Genomic DNA, 22,711 nt, shown 5'->3' with positions numbered 1-22,711 from the left:
AGTGATTGTGTAATGTCTCATAACAGCATTTCAAATGCCTTCTTACATATTTCCTAACCCCACTTTAATTTGCTGCTTTATAAACACAGTCAGTATGGTTTTGTTTGTTCAGAAGTACCAGATGCAGATTTTTGGCAAAATACACCCTGTAGGAGAGAAACTGTTATTTAAATTATTTTACACTTTTCATAGTGTTAATTCTCACTGGTGCTCGTATAAGTAACACATATTTATAATGTTTTTATCAATGTAGAATTTATGCCCAATACTATACACTTCGAGTTGTTGTAAATCTAGCAAGTACCTAAACCAAATCTAAATACAACAGTGTGCACTTTAGTATGCTATCAAGTTGGATGTTTCAGTGCTGTGTAAGCGTGTGTCTTTGCATCTCTAGGAATTCAGTATTGGACCAACATAGCATTTTACATATTCAATTAAGTCCTCATATCTAACTGCAGTCTCACTGGATTTAAGGATTTGGTGTACATAAAAAATTAGATATTATTTTGTTGGAAGCTTTAATAAATATATTTCTATCTGTTCACATGTTTTTAGTGCATGCAAAAATATTATTTCGAAGTAGAATATTTTTAGTTGCTACATGTTCATACGGAGTAGAAAAATTCAATACAAGGTACAGAATATACTTTTGTTCAATATCTAACATTTCTCCTGAATAAGGAGTTGGGGCTTGATTTTTTGTCTTTTTTCATTCCAGTGAACTTTTTGTGTATTTGGGTATTTGCTGGACTGAAGCATAAGGCTCTATGTTGGATCTTCATGCATATGTTTTTAAACATTCATAAAGCCTGCCTGCATTAGACAATATGATATCTCAAAATCAGAATATTTCCAACTTAGTTCAGTTGTCAGCTTTATATAATAATTGCAGCTCTAGTTAGCATTTTGCTTAAATTTCACATTAAAAATGAGATGCAATGTGTCTGTGGTCTTGTCAGCTTCCAGTATTCTCTAATGAAATGTTGGAGAACTGGATTTTAATCCTTGTGTTCCTTTCTCTGAATGCTTACGTTGGCTTAGCTGAAAGTGGAATGTTCATATTTTTTAAAAAAATGAATATCAAGAAATGTTTGAGCTAACACAATATAGAAAAAAAAATAGCCTTTGTAATGTGATAGGAGATGAACAGGTCAGTCTAAGGAGGTTGGTGAATTAAATATTTGGGTGAAAGTCATCCAAAAAAGAAGTACGCGCTTTTTCACTATTTCCCCTAAATTTTCGTGCTTTCTGTTTCAATGTCAAATCTCATTGCTCACTTTGTCAGCCTGCCTGCAAAACCAGCAGACCAGCTCAGTCCCAAAGCCAAAAGGTACCCTTTGGCTCTCTGCATAAGTGATGGGGGAGCTGGGACTCAGCAACAGGACAGCTGGTGGCTCACCAGCCAGAACAGTTCTGTCCCGTAGCTGTAGAGGCTCTACAATGCTCTGATGCATCTAAAGCATTAAAACATGATTTTAATGCACAACTTTTGCCCTCTGCTTTGAACATACTAACTGTATCCCACTTCTGATTTGCCTGGGGCACAAGATATTAGTTTTCAGTTCTGAAGCTCTTTAGGATCCGTCCCTCTCTAACCAGCGCTGCTCATTCCCTATCAAGGTGAGATTCTTGCCTCTGATTAGAACTCATCGCTCACATATAAATTTTTATATCAGCGTGAAAGGTGTTCCTGGAAATGTTGACGCAGCTGCTTCATTATCCTTTCTCAAAGCTTTCTGAAAGCTGAAGTTCTTCTGCAGGGCCTCCGATGCTTGGCAGTGGTTGTATGGTGGTTGGTTGAGACTCCTGGCTCTTAAGTGTGTGATTTAGTCTCTCTGATTCCCAATTGCATTTCTCTTGTTCCTCTATATGGTAACATTTTTAATCTCTTATCTTTTACTCAGCTTATAAGCTTTTTGTTACTGAGACTGTTAATTATTTTGTGTTTTCACACAATGTGCTAGTTTAATAACTCAGATCTCTAGGTGTTGCTGTAAAGTGTATCTGAATAGTTATTTAAATGTACTTGAGAAGACCTTGAATTAGAGCCTATTGCTGTCCTTATAGTAGTTACTTTTTAGAGAAGTGTTCAAAGTTGCTTTCAGACTGGGAATTAGAAAAGAGTTTAATTCTTCCTGTACTGGACTACCGTAGCATGGCACAGTCTGTTCTAATGTGTTTAGCAGCACTTTGCATGGTGAATTTTCTGGTTGCAGCAACCAAGACGAGATTAGATTGGATTCCCAGTGTCAGTACTTGAATGGTGTTCATTGTAAGTGTCTGGATAACTTGGTGGCTGAAAGGTGCATCTTCTGGTTCCCAGTATCTGTGATACTCAATGCTCTGGTTTTTTAAAAAGTACAAACGGAAAGGAGCTTCTTAACATGTATTCTATTAATCTCTGCTATATTTGAAAGAATGGTTTCTCCAAAGCCTGTTCCAATAGATGTGTTCCCAGTGAGCTGAACATTCCTGAGTCTTCTGTATCTCTTTTTTTTCAGATTAATCGTGCCCCAAGCTTTGGAACTGATCAAAAAATAGACTATGATGTAAAAAAAGGCGTTCTGCTAAATGCATTAAAGCTTCTCAACATACGGTAAACTTGTCCTCTTTTCTTCAGTCTAGCTCTCTTTCTGTTGCTCTGATTTCTTTTCTTTTTTTTTTTTTTTTAATTGACTAGGAGAACATGAAGACCTTTTGTTCCATCTTCACATTTTCAAAATATAAATGTTTCCCGTGCTGTCAGTTTTGCTGTTGAAATGAACCCAAATTTATTTTTTCTTCTTACTCATGTGCTTGCAAAAAAAGAGTAGTAATAGTAATTTTCATACTTGTTTTTTTTTTAATAAAATGATTTTTCGAACAGGTCTCGAAGTGGGGATATGAGTGCAGTCATGGGCTTGTGGCCACACAGGAAATATGCTTTGGTGATAGTTTCACATACAGTCAAAAGCCATACTCCTCTACAGGAAAACTTTGTAGTTGTGATGTGTTGGAAAAAATCTATGGCCGTGTTTGTACATTAAATTATAGTACAGAGTCCTTACAGTACACCTTAAAGTGTGAAAATATTGTAGCCATGAAAGTTAATATATATAAAAAAAATCTTAATGAGTGTTTCAGTTCTAATTTTGTATCATAAACTACCTATCACTGACTGGAAAATACAGATGGTGTACTTGCGATAAAAGTGCATCTCATCTTGGCTGCAGTGGATTGTCATATCTTAATATGGTTGGTGTTTCAGGACAAGTGACAAACGGAGAAATTTAGCTCAACAGAAGGCCGAGGCTCAAAAAAGACTCTATGGTCAAGGTTCAATGAAAAGACTCTTGCCAGGGTCCTCAGACTGGGAGAAGCAGCGCCACACACTGGAAAGGAGAAAAGAAGAACTGGTAGGAAGGAAGAAATGTGCTGTTTCTAGCCTATGGCTTACTCTTTCTTTGTTTTAATTGTCTTATTTTCTTAATTTGTAGAAGGAAAGACTTGCACAAGTACGTAAACAGATTTCCAAAGAGGAGCATGAAAATAGACACATGGGGAACTACAGGTAACTATTTTTGACTGTACTAGTAGGAAGCAGTCAATGCATTTTTTAGGAATAACAGAAACAAGTATTTGTGGTAGATGATAATTTTCTGCCAAAAATATGTAAGCATTTGTAGAAAATATATACATGTACAGCATGTAGTAAAGTTTTTTTTTTTTCAGATAGTTCTTTTTTTGATTCCAAATTTTTTCATGCACTGAGGCATTTATATGACATCAGTCACTCTAATTTTGTGCAAGACATTTGCTTGAAAGACATGATTGCTCACATTCAGTGTACCAAGAACCATGAGTGTCATTATGGACCTGTATTATAATCACATATGATAATTTTTATCTCTAGAGGGGGGCAATATAGGGGTGTGAGTATTCCCCTATAAAACATCAAATCTGAATGTTATCTATGAGGTTTGCCAAAAGTTCAGAAGCTTCATTGTTTCTTCCATCATTGTTGATAGAATGACGTTTGGAATACTATATTCATATTTTTGCACTTTGATTTTGGATCTTGGTAGGCTTAAATGTAAGTATCTTCAGATTCCGTGGTACAAAACGTTCAAAAGGAAGCTCTAACTTGATGGTTATAATAGGCATTGGCCAGAAAACAAGAATTTTGTTTTATGATGTTTTCATTATTATTTCTTGATATTTGCTTCAATGAGAAGTGAAAGCAAGGCCTGTGAATATTTGGCAAAAGAGAGCAGAGTACGGCTAGGAAGGGATGATGGGAGCATTTGCCCACTTTTATAATATTAATTCAGGACATTGGAGGTCTGAGTTCACGTCTTTTATTCTGAATTTACTACTGTTCTTTATCTCTGCTTTTTTGAGCAGACATTCTATAATTCCAAGTGAAGTTCTCATGTAAAGAGATGGGTGTTTCTTTGATATTTTTATTTTTGATGAATTAACATTTTGCTTACAAAAAGTCTTTCTTTGTTACATTCCCAGTTTTAATTACATCCTTTCTTGACATATGTGGAGCTGAACTAGTACATCAAAAGAACCGCACAATCAGGTGGTTATTTTCATGCTACTTAGCCTATAAGAAAGAGCAACATCATGATGCTTTAATACATTTTGTTTCTTCGATAACTTTAAAGTCTGACTTTTTAGCTGATCACATTTTAGGTTGCTTATTCAGTTCTTGATTGAAAATGAACCAAATGTTCTCTGTATTTAGCTTTTTGATTAATGTAAATCTATAGAAATATGATTTTTTTTTTTCTCAGGAAGAAGTGAAGTGTCATTTCATGAGGAATGTGCATGTGTAAAAGGGCAGAACAGCTTTGTGTTTTCTTATTACCATGTGTTTGCAGAAAGGCTGAAGAGTCGGCAGGGCCTGAGAAGTAAAGGAATCTTGTCTAGATGTGCAGAGAAATTTTATCTGAGCATTAAGCAGTATTTTCTCCTTGTGATGCTCTCCTGTAGAGCAGGACTAGCTTCTGTCAGGCATTGCCATAGAATCATGGAAGTTTTGGATGCTAGGATTGCTGCATGGGTTAATATTGCTTTCTGAATAAATATCCAGAGAAGCCTCAATCAGCCTCAGCAGGCTTTGATTTAATCTATGGATGTCAGTTCAGCAATGGCTTAGTCAAGTGTCTGTCTGCAAGCACGATGAGCCCGCTGATTCCAGTGGGAGTCCAGGGGTGGTCAGGGTAGGAGCAATGCTTTCGAGCATTTGTGAATTCATGAGGAACTAAAAAGGATGTATATGACTTTGAAATGGCCTGTAGAAATCTACATATATTAAAACAGATATCCTTTCTTTAAAGTATTGTTCTATGGCACATTTTCAGCAGTAGAATCAACACCACTAAAAAGGGTTGACTGCAACTGGATTAGAGCTCCTACAGGTGTTTAATGCAAACTGGAACCATCTTCACTTTGCTCTAGAACTTCATTGAGTCTAATGGGATCATAACCACCCTTTTTTCTTGGCAACAAAATCATCATGGAAGATACCTTTTCAAGGAGGAAAAGCCTGAAAGGGAAGAAGGAGAAAGAACCTTGTAAAAAGTTCACAAAAGATCCACAAAAACACAGAAGTCACATAATGCCAGTCAATATATAAATGGTACCTATGCTTTGCACAGTGCAGGCAGAATGAACTTATGGATTACTCCTTGCAGTACATTAGAAATTAGTCTCCTACCTTCATCCTTTCTGGGTGTGTTTCAGGCATTCATGACAAATGGATAGGAGTGGTTTTCTTCAAAGGCCGTTGTTGCTTGATGAGCATGAATTTATCACCAAGTCTGGCTTCTCATATTGTCATAGTCTCCTTACCTGTGATTTTAGAGAATAACGGGATAGCTGCTCTAATGGAAAATCAGAGTCACCCTGAACATCTGTGTACCAGCAGTTTTTTTTTTTCTTATTGTATCTATTTCTTCCTGTTCATTGTTTTGGAGGATTTAGCACTGAGGTCTTTAATTCACATCATGCCCATTAACTCCAAGCAATTGTTCAGATTTTCACTGCTTTGTGTCCTTTTATTGCTACCACAAAATATTTTGTGGCTCTGAATTTTACATGAAATATTTTGTTAGTATTTCATGAATCATTCATGTCTGTGTGCATCATTCACACCCACTGAAATTTCAGAGTACTGCAAGACTGAGTTTTGGTGTATCTCTGGAATGACCTGTATGGTGTTTCTTTTGACTGGCTAATTGCTGGTTTAAACATGAATGTGTTCACTGGGTTAAAATTAGATTTAGAGAACGATGTTCAGAGTATATGTTTTATAATATGATATTATATAATTATTACAGATGGCATGCACATGCATTTTAGAAGAGACTGTGAATTAGCTGCATTACTTTTCTTCCTAGTGTGATAGTAGCTCAGCTTCTATCTTAAACTCTTTTTTTTTTTTTTTCCGATTTTAGGCGAATTTACCCTCCTGATGATAAGACATTACTTGAAAAGTATGAGAGTTTGTTAGCTACTGCTTTCCAGACATTTCTTGCTGGGAGAGCAGCTTCACTTCAGCGGGAAATGAATAACCCTTTAAAAAAAATGAAGGTACTGAAGCACAAGAAGTATTGGCTTTAGGAGTTATTTATCTTGGAATTCATGACCTTGTGGATTAGTTTCATGATAATCATGTGTAATGGCTAATAAATAGCATTTGATAATGTTTCCGTCATTTTATTATTATTCTTTGTGCAGCTTGTGGGCCAGATGCTTGAATCTGGATGAACTGCAGTGGGCCCAGGGTGGAGACAGGCTAGATGGCTTTAAGCTACTTTATCATTTCCCTCATCCTCAGTCTTACCCCTGACCAAACCAGAGGTTGGCAGAAACTGCTTTTGAGCTGGTAATTGCCTCCCCCTTCCTCTAGTAATGTCCGCAGCCTGTTCATCCACTTGTATGGACTAGAACAAGAGATATCATAAAACCAGCTCCACTAGTTTAAGGCATCCAGAAACTCTGCCTGATTGCCTACTTATGTAGTCAGAAATAAACAGTAGGAAAAAGGCTATATTTAAAATAACCAACTAACGTGATTTAATTTGAAATCTGAGAAATAGTTTCCAATCTTTGTAGTTGGCATCATCCAGCAGTTTTACAGCAATCTTTGTTCAACCCTTTCTTCAGATTTTTATCTTTAACATATGTTAAGACTTGATTTTAACTTTCAATTTCATATTGACTGCAAGCAGAGATGCATGCATCAGAAGAAATACTTCTATATCCTCTTGTGGAGGAATTCATAGTCTTATTTCAGGAATTAGTAATCAAAGTAATTTCAAATTCCTACCAATTACTGCTTGAACTTTGAAAGGATAGGGTATGTCCTGCTTTGAGTTAATTATACCAAAACTCCCATTTCTAGGAAGAGGACATTTTGGATCTTCTGGAACAGTGTGAAATAGATGATGAAAAACTAATGGGAAAATGCACCAGGCAGCGAGGACCTAAGGTATTTGACTTTTGGATACCAATTTTTTATTTCACTCTGTAGAGAAGTAATCTCATAATTTTAAGTGGGGAGTTTAGTTAGCTGATCCTGGTGGAAGTTTTCTTCCTCAGACTTCCATTAGCCTGTTCTTTTTGAAGTATGAAGAAAAGCATAACTACCATTTGTCCAACTAAATCCCATTAAAACTTTAGCTGGATATGAGATCCTTAATTTCTTCTCTAAGCTATTTTGAGGAATTGTTGTGCATGGCAACAACTGTTGTACAAGAGGTTGCTTGATTTCGGTGTATGAAATGATTTTTATATCCTTAGCCTATCTCAAAAGAATGCTTTCATCTTTAATCAATTAGTGCCAGTAAGGAGTTTTGAGATCATGGGATAAAAGCCACTATGGAAGCTTGAAGGATTAATTATGATTATGATGTATCTGTAGCTTACTTATTTGCTGAAAGGGTTGTACAGTATATCTTGGAGCCTGTGTCATATCCAAAGTCTGCTTTTAGAGTGAATGTAAATTATTTTTAGCTTAATGCTTTCTGGTTAGGTACATAGTTCATGCAAGTCTTTGCCTTAAATACACCACATATCTCTGTAAGCCAGTAAAGATAAATAGTTTGGGCTTAGTTAAAATAAGTATGTTTCTTACATCTTGCAAATGTTTTAGATCAAGTCTGCTCAGAAGAGCCTACACTCATGTTCCTGAGCTCTGATGGATTTGTTTGTGGATGCATGTAAATTTTTTTTTACAGCATTTTATGTTTCTGAGAACACGATGTACAAATCTGGGAATTTCTGTACAAAATGAATGCTGGCAATTGTCCTGAGCTTGCAGGGATATTTTATATATGTGCAAGAATCCAAAGAGCTACATCTTATTACAGGTGTGCATGCTGGAAAGAGGATCTGCATACCCAATCTGGTATTAAGATAGATTTGCAGGAACCTCATTACAAATATGGGGATTTTGTGAGCTGGTGCTTCAACAGTGGCGATTCATTTAAAGAAGACAAAATAAAAATCCAGTCCACCCTGGCAACACACTCAACTGACATTCTTCAGGGATTCTTTTCCTTGAGGTTTTGTTTTCAGTTCTTTAACATAGGGTCACTTAATTCAAGTTACACATCTCAGACATGTTTTTCCTTTTTCCGGAAGCCTGTCTTTTCCCAGCACCCCTCAGAGAGCATGTATCTGTCTGGCTGACTGTATGCACATGGGCTTGATCTATGCTATCTCTACACTGGTTGCACACAAGCCATTCCCAGGCTGGAGGCCATAAACATTTCATAGGGTACTGAGCCCAAACTGAGAAACCTCTCTTAATTAGTTTCAAGATGAATTTTGATCAATTTATGAGTGAGACTATATGACATGGTCTTCTTTTTATGGTAGGCAAATGGATTCCATAGTTTACAAGCTGCTCTACCAGTACAATACTGTTTGCACTTTCAGTAGAAAGGAAAAATTGTGTATGACCAGAATTACCACTTTTTTCTTGTCCATAAAATTGATGAAATCAAAAGGGAAGTCAATGAAACTATCATATCCAAGGAGATAGTTTCTTTTCCTTGCAGCATGCACACTTTCTGCTGCACAGGATCTCTATTCCTGCATCTTTTTTAGGGTCTTGATATATTTCTCAATGATTTAAACCATGTCTACAGTGAAGCCAAGTGACCAGAGACTTCTCTGGTTACACATTATCCTGTGCACTCCCTTTGAAATACAGATGCCCATTCCAGATGGTCCTTGTATCTTGTAGCAAAAGAGCATCACCTCTTTCCTGTAAGGGGTAAGGTGCATATGGCTAATAATATGTGTTTGATTGGCCACCTCTTTGTAAAGGGTCTGCTATGAGATACGTGGTATCTAAATATGTATCTGTATAGAAATCTGGTGAGTGAGGTAGGCTGTAGAACTTACTGCTGCCTGTGAAACTACCAGTAAGAGAATAATCCAGTTGTAAAACTTACTGCAATCATAAAATCCTACAAATAAAGATCCATTAGCATATAAAAAAGTAACATATGCAAGATCTAATAGACAAAACAAACCTGCGGGAAAAGTACTTTTCACGTCATATTACCCAGCATGAAAGGTTCTTTCAGAAGGTCATAAAGTCCTGTCCTCCCTTAAAAGTCAGTGGCTGGCCTGCTGACAGAAGCTACTGTTAGGAGGTCAGATGCTCTGCCTTGGGCACGCTCTCTTCCTTGGAAAAAGGAACAGTCAGGACTCGGAAAACTATACAGAACAGCTGGAATAGTTAGGAGAGAGCAGTGTTTTACTCCTCATCCTTATGCGTACATAGAAGCATGTATATACATATACATTTATACATACATCTACACATAACTGAGGATATGTACATATCCTCTGTACAGGAGTGTCTGTATAAATAAGCTTTGCATGTAACAACTATACCATATTTGCTAGGAATTTCAGCCTTATTTTTATTTGAACATGATTAGGAGCTCAGAGTAGAAAACAAGTCAAAAATTTCCCAGAATGAGGGCGTTTTTGCCTGCAGTTAAAATATTACTGAATTCTGCTTGGATTGATTATTCTGGAAATGTCTGGCTTATTTGTAGCCTCTAGAGGGCACCTTACCCTTACACATTGTGAGGTTTACTCATGTTTATTACATTGCAGCTGTTTGTGCAGGAAAAAGAACGAAGGAAATAAAATAACAGATAGAGGAAATGAGCAATTACTTTTATTCTTCTGATATAAAATCAGATGAGTTTAATCAAAGAAAAATCAGGTTAGCATAAGGGGAAAATCAAGGTGATTAGAATTGCTAAGCAATCAAATATTTTAAGAGGTCAGTTTAAACCCAGATCTAGCTATTATCTGTCATTATTGCTTTTTGTAATTTCTTTGACCATTCTTTTTATTCTTCTTCGTTAATTGATGTGAAGGCTTGGTCAGGATGTTGTTATTGTTAGTGTAGAATGTGTGAGAAACATGCATGTAAGTGGGAATGAGATCGACCTTAAAGCCCCTGTGAGTTTTGATTGAAAATGTTTATTATACCTTGTATAACTCATCAGGAATGTCTTATCAATATATCTTTATGATACACAGCATTTCATGATTAGGACAGCTATTTCTGAGAAAGCCGTAAGTGTTGAGGCACCTTAATTTGTCCTTTTGGCAGGTAGATAGATACCAAAATATTCTTTGTATAATTAACAATTGCCAGGGCTCTTCCCAATTGAATGTTTTTCTTCAACTCTTCCTGATCTGATGTAACAGCTTGGGCTTGCAGAAACATACCGGTGCTTTTAAGTTAGTGGCAGAGCTCTCTTTCCTTCCTTGGCTGGAATAGAAGTTTAGGTAGCATGTGTTAGTTAAAAAGCGTATCTTGCAGGAACAGTATCTTTGGGACTTTTTTCTATCCCTTCGCAATAAATCTTGGTGCGTTACATTATGCTAAGATAACAAGGCAATTCATTGTGAGAATTCTTCTGTTTCACTCTGACCCAAAATATGTTCAGAAATATTAATTTTTTTAAATCTGAGTTTTAACTGCAGTCCATTAGATGACTAGGAAGATGAGGCCATCACCATAGCATCTTATAGTTGAGAGTTACTGGAAAGAAAATGCGTAGCTAAAAAGAGTGACCACATGAGCCTTCTTCGGATAATAGATATAACGGAGGATATTGCATTTTTCTTGTCTGCCTGATGGTAGGTGGAAGAAGAAAAATTTTCATTTGTGGTTTCTGTTCTTGCATCAATTTCTCTGTCTCCTGCTTTTTGATTTTTGTCTCACAGTATTCTTAGTAATAGCACAAGATTAATTACCTAATGACACTGAATCCCATGCGCATAGGGGACACCAAATACACTTAGTATAGCTTGCTATATTCTTCCAGTTTCTTTCTGCAGGATATGGATGAATCACTTTCTTTTTCAGAGGTGTACCAGCCAAAGTTTCCTGATGTATTTCTTTACTTCATCTTGATCACTGTTAAACCATAGCTTCAGTTATTGCAAATACCAGTGAGGGACTGAAACTGGTTATAAATGGTATTCTGTATCACTTGATTTATGATTTCAAACTATAATTCAATGTGTCTGGTAGTATAAGTCATACTTAATGTTTTTTCCCCCTTACTATATTATGCTACTCTTCATGTGAGAAAGATTAGAATTACTGTGTAGTGATTTTAATGAAACATTTAAGCACTTATTGTAAAACCAAGGACAAACTTCTGATTTAATTGGGGAGGGTTTAAATTTGTACAAATGAACCTGCCTGGATCAGGGACCTGGTGTGATGGTAACGTGTACATTTCAGATTGTGAAGGAATTCAGTTCTGTTTTTTTCCTTTTTTTTTTTTTTTTTTTTTTTGCTTTAGCCCTTGTGTTCAATGCCAGAAAGTGCACAGCCCTTAAGAAAACTTAAGAACTACAATAGTGATACTAGCTGTGATAGTGGTAGCAGTATGTCAGAATCGGGAGAAGAAACTGAAAAGGAAGATCACAATGAAAAAAAAGAGAAAAAGGTTTTGTATGATCTTGAAGAAAAGAAATACAAATCTTTGGAACGATCAGGTAAGTTAAATGATCACTTTTCCAAGCGAATCTAGCTTTCACGATGAACTATATAAAATGCTTCAGGATTAAGCACTGGTTTGCTTGTTCTGTCTTCTTTAAAATCTTTTATAAATTTATGAAAAGGAATTTTAAGAAAAGGAAAAAAAGAATATTCTTTTGCCAAGAATGCTAAAGAGAAAAATACACCTGGGCTACACTTGGAAGTGGTGCAAATGTTTCTCTTTGCTCTTAGACTTTTTTGAGCAGATTGTTATTTTTTTTTGCTGTTAAAGATAGTCTTATTAAGCTTGACTATAGAAAGAATAAAGAAATGTGTCTGGAGGCTTACAGAAGGTAATATATTCCAGATGAGATCCCTCCACAGATTTTTTTTTTTTTGGTGATTGTTTTCTTACTTGCTGCAGAGCATTAGTGTGGGCATTTTCTGTTGAACATGGTAGGTATAGAACGTTATTTTTTTTGTTTTAGTGGTGTGTTGACTCAAAAAATTACATGTAATTCAACACACATAACGCTGCTTCTAAACTTCTATTTTTCGTAGCAGCATCCTTTATCATAGAATTACAGAAAGGTTTGGGCTGGAAGGGACCTTAAAGACCAGCTAGTTCCAACCCCCCTGCCATGGACAAGGACACCTACCACCAGACCAGGTTGCTCAAAGCCCCATCCAACCTGGCCTTGAACACTGCCAGGGATGGGGAAGCCACAGCTTTTCTGAACAGCCTGTGCCAGTGCCTCACCACAGTCATTGTGAAAAATTTCTTCCTTATTTCCAGTCTAAATCCACTCTTTTTTAGTTTAAAGCCATTACCCCTTGTCCCGTCCCTACATGCCCTTGTCAAAAATCCCTCTCCGGCTTGCTTGTAGGCCTCCAGGACTGGAAGGCTGCTGTAAAGTCTCACTGATGCCTCTCTTCTTTAGGCTGAACAGCCCCAACTCTCTCAGCCTTTCCTGGTAGGAGAGGTTCCACCCCTCTGATCACTTTTGTGGCCTCCTCTGGCCCCGCTCCAACAAGTCCGTGTCTTTCCTGTGCTGAGGGCTTCGGAGCTGGACGCAGGACTCCAGCTGCGGTCTCACCAGAGTGGAGCAGAGGGGCAGAATCCCCTCCCTCGACCTGCTAGCCATGCTGCTTTTGATGCAGCCCAAGATATGGTTGGCCTTCTGGGCCGGGTCATGTGGAGCTTCTCGTCAACTAGCACTCCCAAGTCCTTCTCAGGGCTTCTCTCAATCCATTCTCCGCCCAGCCTGTATTTGTGCTTGGGATTGTCCCGATCCATGTGCAGGACCTTGCACTTGGCTGTGTTGAACTTCATGAGGTTTGCACAGGCCCACCTCTAAAGCCTGTCAAGATCCCTCTAGATGGTGTGAAGCATTGTTTAGCAGAAGACTGAATTAAAAAACTGTACAGCTGTGCAGGAGCAGATGAGGGAGACCGGACCTGCAAATATGGGATCCATCAACCAAATTTTCTTTCCTCCTTCCATATTTTTACAGTCGGGAAGCCACACACAGTAGCCACATACTTTTTGATCTGTAAGGCATATGCACTCTGTCATAAATATGATGCACGTTATAGAGGACTGGAGTCTACCTGATTAAAGCGGATGATAAGGAAGAAATAAATGTTCTCAGAGAGTATATAAAGCATGTATTATTAGGGGATCTGACATGGCTGACTGCTATGTATATAGTTGTCAGTGAACATACGTTATGGTACAACATATGTGCACACATGTTGGTCAAATCTGTTGTTAGTTACAGAGACTGAAAAATGGGCGTTAACAGAATAATAAGTGATTGCATCATTCATTTAATTTGTCTGCAGGTAGAATGAACTGGAAACCTTCGATTAAAAATATTAAATCTCCATCATATTCGTCCCCCACATCATCCACAGGTCCAATAAGGCGTTCTGTAAGCTGCCCTCGTTCAATATCAATATTGACTATGCAGTCACAGGCAGCTGAGCAACGTCCCATTTCAGCCAAAGCATCTCTGCAAATCCAGCGTGCATCCTCAGTGAATAGGTCTCATTCTTTAAATCGCAGCCCATCTTCAGCCAGAGTCTCTCAGACACCCAGCTTGGGAACTATGAACTCTTCAGGGGTGAGTTAACACAGCAGTTGCATTCAAAATACATTCCATTTCTCTAAAACTCAATAAAAGCATTACTAATTTTTACAGTGTCAGAAAACCTGAAGTACTATAGCCAATGCTATTTTGACAGAAACTCAGGAATGTAAGCTCTCTAGACCTGCATATGGCTCACTGTGAGTGCTAGCTTTGAGGTTTCAGTCTTCCTGGTGCAGCAATACAGATGTCACATTTTGTGAGAATGGACATCTTAGAGTTTTTGTGACTGGGAAACCTGCTCTCTTATATAGCTTTTTGAAGACAGAAATTAGTTTTTACCTCTCCTAAAAAGTTTCTGTGATCTGTTTGAGGACGGCGGGTTCTGAAATAAGGATGTACCTACTTTCAAAATCTTTACAGTAACAAAAATACATCAATATTTCAAAACCACGGTAAATACATCAATGTTTCAAAACCACTGTATACTCCAAGGGTAAATACATTGTACTGGAAAATAACATTAGTAAGACTTTGTGTGGGTGTAGATTGTAGAAGGTGGTGTAAATAATTTTCAACCTACTGTACCTAATTCGCATATACTTTATCACTGCAGTAGAGCTCTACTTCCAAAGTGAACAAATTTATAGGTTGTTCTTGTCATCTTTAGGATTTGCCACTGCAATAAAGGTCTTGGAAGCCATCTTTTTTTTTTAAAGTAAAGATAAAACTTCTTTCATTTTGAAGCCTGTCCCCGAGACAGACAAGCATTTGGACTCAGGTGGTCTAACTAAATAATTATTAGAATAAATAGATCAGATTAAAGACTTCTGGCTGTTTAGAATTTGTGTGGTTAGTTGTAATTTCACAATGTCCTTCTGAACCATACACTTTTTCCTTTTGTGACCAGACTGTCATCCTCTTTGGTAGCTTGCCTCCTTTTTTGTTTGCATGGTGGACCACATAGCCGCTTATCCCTAGGCAGGGTTTACTGGGATCAGTCCCCAGCATCATTCAGTATTGTACTGGGTGTTGCTGGCAGTGCATTTCTGTTCAGGCTTTGGTGCCTGACCTGCATCTTTCATCACCCAAATAATTAATCTGGAGATGGGGCAAAACAAATTGGCACTATGAATCCATATTTGCAGCCCTTCTCTATTGTGGTGAGCTTTGATTGTGAGAAATCCTTTTGTAATGCTAATTCACTTGCTTCATAGTATTTACTATCTCTAATCATAATTTTTATCCGGTAGAGCGCTCATTGTCTGTTTTGCCTGTGAGGCTTTGTCTAAATGATGAAAAAAGATCCTTTTAAAATTGTTGACATCTTGTGAAATACTCCTTAACACGGTTTTCCATCTTTAAAGTCAGCTAATAGAATTGGAAAGACATTAAGATGGTGTCTTCACCACAACGTGTTAAAGGTATTTTTTATCACATTAGCTATCTCAAGTTTTGAAAGTTCCCTTTTATCATCAAGATGTACTCTGAGAGTTTAATGAGACAGGGCTAATATAGATTTTTCTGTTCACATTAACTCTATATCAAATACAAATTACTGAAAGATTAGAAACAGTCTCTTGCCATCTGACATTAAAAATGGGCTACTCAAATTAACATTAGTAAGAAGCAATACTCTCTTTTTCATTGAGAAAGCTCCACCACAGAAATGATCTTGATATGCAGAACAATTATGTTGGGTGATAGAGCTTAGGTCATACTTCTTAAAATAATGTGAATAAAATTACTTACAGAATGGATAAGAACCACTCATAATTTAGCACTGTATTGTGAATGGAACTCTGTTCATAATAATTTTTGCAACGAAGAATAATATGCTATATATTACTGCTAGAATAAAATTAAAATTGATGAACTGTAACTTACTAAGAAGAAACCATTTATGTGTAATAAAGTATTAGTTTATCTATCCTTTGGGCAAGAAAAGAGCAGTATATTGCTGTTTTTGGAGGCTGCTGAGATCCAAATCTACTAAAGGTATGGAACTAAGTTTAGAAGAAACCATTTACTGTTGGGAATTGCAGGCACATGTTTATAGCAGTTAGAAACAAAAATGGATTTGGAAATATTTGCTATCTTATTTCAGCCACGTTATTGTATATCATACAGCAAAATATTTTTGTTATGCTTGAAAATATTTGTCACTTCCTTAAGCAAAAATATCCTTAAGTAGGTATTGTAGTTCTTAAAAAATACACACATTTAGAAATGCCTAAAAATTTTGCACTCCACTCTAGAAAAAATGTATAAATTAAGCCCATGTAATCTTGCAAACACAAAAGTATGCAAAAGTAAAGAAAGAGGATCAGAAATACTTCTAACTAGTGTCTGAGATTTAAAGAAAGCGCCAAGCCCCTTTGGTCTTATGCAGACACTGTAGGGCTTCAGGTTGGCGTTGGTATAAAAAACATTGATATTTTAAACAAAATTCTGGACGACCGAAGACACTGTCAGAACTCCGAATGACCAGGGTGGGAGCAAATTGTCCTTACTTGTTAATGCTTCCTGAATTCTTGGCACAATGTTGTATAAAATTGGCAGATTCTGTTAAATTGTTGCAGTGAAGAACTGAAAGGAAGTTTTTTTATGACAAAGAATTTCTTTCCATTGTATTAAATTTAGATTGAAAGTCTGTTATCTAAATTTCAAATTTGTATTTTAAATGGTGGGCATCATAAATATCGAATACTTATTTGTTTATTCTATTTCCAACAAAATTAGATTTGAACTGTTTTTCTTGAATTTCTTGATAACTAGAAGTAATAGTGATGCATTAGTGTATGAGACGTGTCTATATTAATTATGTTAGATATTACATCTATCCATTTTAATACTGTATTTTATGTTGCCCTATTTAGAATTTATTTTTATCAAGGAAACATCTTTGTAATGTGTTCTAATGACATGCCTGAAATTTTTCCTCTCTTCATATTGATTTTTAGAGTGAGTCTTTGCTGCAGCAGAAAACAAAAGAGCAAGAAGTTGCTTTGACAAAAGAAACTCTTCTCATTATCAATGACATGAGAATGAAGTTCCCAGGTAAAACAGATGAAGAATCAGAATTAATTATAGAAGATGTAAGTATCTATAAATAAGAAAGAATAATTACAGACTAGACATTGTTTTGGCCACTAAAATAAAGGGAAGTAGAAAGCTTGATTTATGATTCATGAGCTCCTGTGGCCTTAAAACTTCCATAACTCAGTGTAATTCAAAAGATTTCAAAAGCTTGGAGCTTTGCATACTTTCTGACCTTAAAAGAGCAGCACTGAGAACATTCCTATGTCTTTATAAAATATATGAGAAGCAATCAGGAAGGTTAGGAAAATTCAGTTTTTCATTGTGGAGAAAGTTCAAACTTTTAAGTAGGCTCAGAAGAATATTACAATTCATTAACAGTTTATATTTCATCTGATATTGTTAGTACAGATCCTGACATGTTTAACTTGCTCTTGAATAGGCGTATGAGAGAACTCAGCATGGCATACTGCAAGGCAGACTGGAAGCTTGTTAGTCATAAACAACGGCAGTCACGCTCTTTTTGACTCTTCTAGTTTACCAGCTTATCCTTTCTTACATCCAGCGTTTTCCTGAGCCTCATCATTTAGTATCAAAAACTTGTGAAACAATGCTCAATCTAACGGGAAATTATAAAGCAAAACCTAATATTCAGAAATATTAGCAGAAAATACATGATGTCTAAATCCCTTTTAAATATCTAGTGCAAAGAAATGAACATCAGTTGGAAAAGAGAAAAAAAAGGATAGCAGTTCTTTTCTCAGTCTAGCAGAGATGCGGAGGGATCTAGTAATTTAAATTAACACCTGTATTCTGATGTAGTAAGCACAGTCCACGATGTGTTAAAATTCATCGAAGTCATTATCTTGTTGGAAATGTCCTTTGCTCTGTGAGCTTTCAAAATGTTGATTATGTCTCTAGTAATCTATGCAACTACATCATAGTGGAAAGGAATACACCTGTAATGATGGCTGATTTGGGTGATTCTGGAAGACAGCATTCATAACTAGCATATTTAGTTTCTCATCTTAGAATCAGAAATAAAGTGCTTCATTAAATTTTTTTTTCAGCCGTGAGAATGTGTGTGCATTTGTGTACGTGTGGGAGTGTGTATGCGTGTACACTCCATCTAGTGGTGCTTTCTCATACATTAGCATGGTTATAAATGCATTTTCTTACTGCAGAATTCTTTTATAAATTTGCCTGACCTTAAGCAGTTTCTGATGGGAAACAATATTTCATCATGGAAGGACACAAGTGATGATATATTAGTTGTCAGTGAGGCAGAACTTGCCATAGGTCTGGAATAGAATAGAAAGATAAAATTAAAAAATTAAAATAAAACTGTATGTTCACAGCTCGAGCTATTTTGGTAGCACTTAGACATCGTAAAAGGCAAGTATTGCAGTTCATATATGATCATTTATGGAAAGGATGTTTTCAAGGTATGTTTAATGTCCTTTATGCAGCAAAACCCTTCACTATATAAATAGATTAACAGTTGTGCATTAATGAACTTATTGCTGAGTTCAAGGAATCCGAGCTGAGTCAGTCAAGACAAGTTTCTACCTGCTTTGTAGTCTACGACTGTCAGAATCAGGTGGGAAAGAGGGTAGGATTAAACTGGAAGATTGCACACATCTTTGCAAACTTTCCCCACATAAACTTGCAAATATTTTTCTTTCAGAGAAAAGTTCTTTTCACAGACGTCTTTTAGATGCTCACGCTTTTTAGCATTAGGAATGCTCACAAATGAAATGCCAGATTTCAGTTGGTTTTATATGTATTTCTTTTATCTTGTGTTTTGCAATGACTACAGATTATGGATAATTGGAAGTATCATAAAACAAAAGTGGCATCCTATTGGTTGGTAAAATTGGATTCTGTAAAGCAACGAAAAGTAAGTGACATTTCATTTTCTGAAGATCATCTGAAGTAGATGCGTAGCAGTGTTTCTACTGGTGTTCAGCAGTAGCTGGGATTGACTTGGAGGTCTAAAATACTGCCTATTAATACTAACATACATATGAATTGATTTTATTGCAGGAAATTATGTTGCTCCATATTTAGACAAGCATAATTATCTTGGAATACAATTTCAAAAACAATTTCTTAAAAAATTAGTCTGCTGAAAGAAAAGCAAACAAATAAATGTTTAGTGCTTACACACCTGATTTTTAGCTAACATAAGTGTATTGATTCAGCAGATTTGATTGATAAGGGATAAACCAGTCAGCAGTTTCAGACCAGGCATATTAAAACTCCATTAGAGTTAGTGATATTGCACTTGGTTACTTGAGTCTTTGACCCACAGTATTACAACAGATCGTGTTGAATAAAAAATAGACCTGCCACACAAAGATTATTGACATTGTTATAATGTTCAACTAATTGGTTTAGTCTTGCAAAGGACTGATTATATTTGTTTATCATTCTGTCTTCACTCATCTGCTACCTAGGAGCTACTGTTGTGCATTACATCTAAAGAGTTTTTAATCTGTTTAGAACCTGACATATGGTAGTATGTCAGTCAAAATCATCTTCGCAGTGTAATATTTATTTTCCTTAATGTAGCAGAAATTATTTCTATTATTAATACTTTTGGGCCCCTAAAGTAGTATTTTGGGTCTTTCTCTGCCTCAGTCACTGACACATTATGTGGATTAGCGTATCAGTTCCAGGCATTTAATCTCTGTGTGTCTCAGTTTCACAATCTATTTTTATAGACCATAAAAGAAAGTAACTTAATCAAAATGCTGCATACACGATAAATATTATAATTGGGAAAGGTTGGTAGATTGTTACAGGAGAACGGAAGAATGATTTCAGATCCTCATCTCAAATTACTTTTTATAAAATCAACAGTATGATCCTCAATCTTTCAAATTGTATTTTATTGAATATTACATTAAATGCTTGTATTTTCATACTGGACAGAGAAAACATCCATTTAATGTGATGTCATATGATAGACATATATTTGACTGTTCAAGCTAAGTTCAAATATTAAATGGAATATGTGTCCACACAGCTTTCTAAAACTAAATTAGACATGACAAACTGAAGAACTTGGAAATGTAGGAGGCCGTAATTTAATCAAGATTCTTCTCAAGCCATGTCAAATGGCAGCACAGATCTATAATTTAGCAGAATTAATTCTTGTGCCATTGACAGCACTCAGAAGAGCAACCAACTTAGTTGGCTGAAGTTGTGTCATTTTTTGTTTGATATCAACTGTTCTGCTGAATATTCCTTTGCTTAAAAAGATCTCTTATTTATTTTTAATTACAGGAAAGAGTGCTGTCATCCCAATACACAAGCACATAGGTCTTTTCTGTTGTTTGTACATGGCAGTTTGTAGCCTTTTGCCCAAAACCAGAGACACTCTTAGTGGGGACTTGTTCAAAATGGTCATATGGAGGAAGAGCTGCTAGGAGGGAGGGAGGGAGGAATAGATCGGTAGATACATACATAGGCATGCACACAGATAACCAGAGCCCAAAATTCACACTGCTGCTGCAGTGGAGACCTCATTTTCTCAGCAGAAATCTTTGGGACAGTTGGAACTGGTGGGGAATGTGTTGCTAGAATTACTTTCTTTAATCTATGATGCCACAGGCGTGGAAAGAAGTCAACAGACTGGGCCCATGGTTGCAACGGAGATATAGGGCTTTCACACAAGACTGGTTACGGTATCTCTTTCAACCCTTCCCCATAGGCCATTCCCCAAAACTACGGGAAGAATTGGGGGAGTGATAAATCTGGTCTTTGAGGGACTGCGGCTGTTTACTAGACATTCTTCAGTTGCCTTTCCTAAGCTCCTTTTGGCCATCTGGCTGAATTTACCTGTGTCTTTTTTTTTTTTAAATTTCTTTTCAATCTAGTCAGAATTTTCTCCTTTAAGCATTATTTCAGGAAGCCTACGATAAAGGGTCGTTCTGTCCTTTATCTGACTGACAGTCATATAAAACTGAGGGCACACATACAAAGTCAGGATGATACAGGTTGATATGCCAGGTCGTTATTAGCAGAGACTGCACAATCAGAAATGTGGGTTTCTTTGCTCTTCTTGTGAAGACATCTTTTACAACTTAGGAGACTTATAATTCCTGAAGCACTAGTGGGCCCTTCATCTTTGCTTGTGCTGGAAATGATTTGCCTTTTTTTTTTTAACTGCTTTTAACCTCAATCCCTTCAAGCAATCATATAGTTATCCTTAGAAGGGTAGTTTTTAAAAATGGATTAACTTTGACAATGACATTGCAACTGAGGACTGCCAAATGTGTAAGCTTTTGTTGATTTGAAAGAAGTATGTTTTATATTCCAGTGGGGTGGGTAAAGGAGAAGTGAGCTCAAGGTGGAGAATACTTATGCAAGTAAGGAATCTGTCTCAGAGGTACCTTCTGCAACTTTGTGAAATACAAACCAGAAACTCAATCCCCTTTGCTGTACTTACTGGGAAGTTCTAAAACACGAGAGGAAAATACCTGGGCAGTGTACTAGATTTCACAGTGTTCATCTCTGACAGGTATATTTTCTTAAGAATTATTCAGTATGATGTAGAAAAATTAAACTTCAGCTCATATTCTGAGTGTTTAATATTCCGGCATTACAGCAGAGGTACGGGAGGCATTTAGAAGCAAGTTGAGAGTAAACTGATGAAATCGATAGATGCTAAAATGAAATTTAGCCTCCCAAGACTTTTAGGAACAAGGGACTTTTCTGTGGGAGGAGTTGGGACTGCTTTGTGTTACATCACTTTACATAATTTCTTTAAAAGTGTTTTGATGGTTACCAGAGGGTCTGAACATCTTTTTCTGAATATGCTCTTTCATAACATCTTGTTCTATTACACCTAAATAATTGGTTATGTTAAAGTAAATGATGTAAATTAAAGTAAACAGAAAGATGAAGGAAAACCAAGGAAATTAACTTGGAAAAATGGGGATGTAGGTTTCATGAAGTTCCAGCTCTTGTGCAATGCCTTGTCTCTTTTCTTAAACGGAAGATCGAGGCCACGTTTGCAAACTGAGAATGATTAACTGGGACGTTTTCCCCTCTGGCGTATTGGCAATATCAACACAGTAAAAATGGCAGAAAGCTTTTTCCAGAGTACCTGGCAGTTTGCAGCTTGCTCTAAGATGCAAGGTTCAGTCCTTAGTTTTCTTCAACTCCAGGTGCTAAAGTAAAAGAAAATGCTGCACGTTGGCATCGTAGTTCTTCGTACATGGCTTTTGGACTAATGAGGGGATCTGTATGGGGTGGGATTTTTCTGTTTTACACAGGGAGATAAATTACTATTAGTCAGTGTAACATTGTAAAGAAATGTATGGTTGATCCTTTATGTAATTTAGGGGCTTAGCTGGTTCAAATGGATGTGTACAATCACAGCTACTGGCCATTTGTGTGGGAAAGCCTTAATCAGGCGAGACACAAGGAGAAGGCTGCTTGAGAAGCATTAAGACAGTAGGCTAACACTGCTAAGGGATTGTCTGAATATCTGGACCCATTCCACAAGCGTGGGGCAGTCCAAGGCCTGGGTTTAGCTCCTGCA

General features: G+C 36.7%; 1 protein-coding gene across 10 annotated transcripts in view; it reads left to right on the top strand.

Moving 5' to 3' along the window:
- TTLL7 (tubulin tyrosine ligase like 7) overlaps nucleotides 1–22,711 on the top strand; it is an 86,724-nt gene that overhangs the window by 46,925 nt on the left and 17,088 nt on the right. For 9 of the 10 annotated variants that reach the window (XM_075424806.1, XM_075424807.1, XM_075424808.1 and 6 more), the window contains 9 exons: nucleotides 2,505–2,599; nucleotides 3,251–3,398; nucleotides 3,480–3,553; nucleotides 6,450–6,585; nucleotides 7,400–7,486; nucleotides 11,850–12,045; nucleotides 13,874–14,154; nucleotides 17,082–17,216; nucleotides 18,977–19,057. In XM_075424806.1, coding sequence (XP_075280921.1) covers nucleotides 2,505–2,599; nucleotides 3,251–3,398; nucleotides 3,480–3,553; nucleotides 6,450–6,585; nucleotides 7,400–7,486; nucleotides 11,850–12,045; nucleotides 13,874–14,154; nucleotides 17,082–17,216; nucleotides 18,977–19,057 — 1,233 coding nt within the window. The remainder of the gene's footprint in view (nucleotides 1–2,504; nucleotides 2,600–3,250; nucleotides 3,399–3,479; nucleotides 3,554–6,449; nucleotides 6,586–7,399; nucleotides 7,487–11,849; nucleotides 12,046–13,873; nucleotides 14,155–17,081; nucleotides 17,217–18,976; nucleotides 19,058–22,711) is intronic. The other variant, XM_075424812.1, reaches the window with a different exon arrangement.

The sequence above is a fragment of the Opisthocomus hoazin genome, chromosome 6, assembly GCF_030867145.1.
Source record: "Opisthocomus hoazin isolate bOpiHoa1 chromosome 6, bOpiHoa1.hap1, whole genome shotgun sequence".
Taxonomy (NCBI): domain Eukaryota; kingdom Metazoa; phylum Chordata; class Aves; order Opisthocomiformes; family Opisthocomidae; genus Opisthocomus; species Opisthocomus hoazin.
This window is presented reverse-complemented; position numbering and strand designations above follow the sequence as displayed.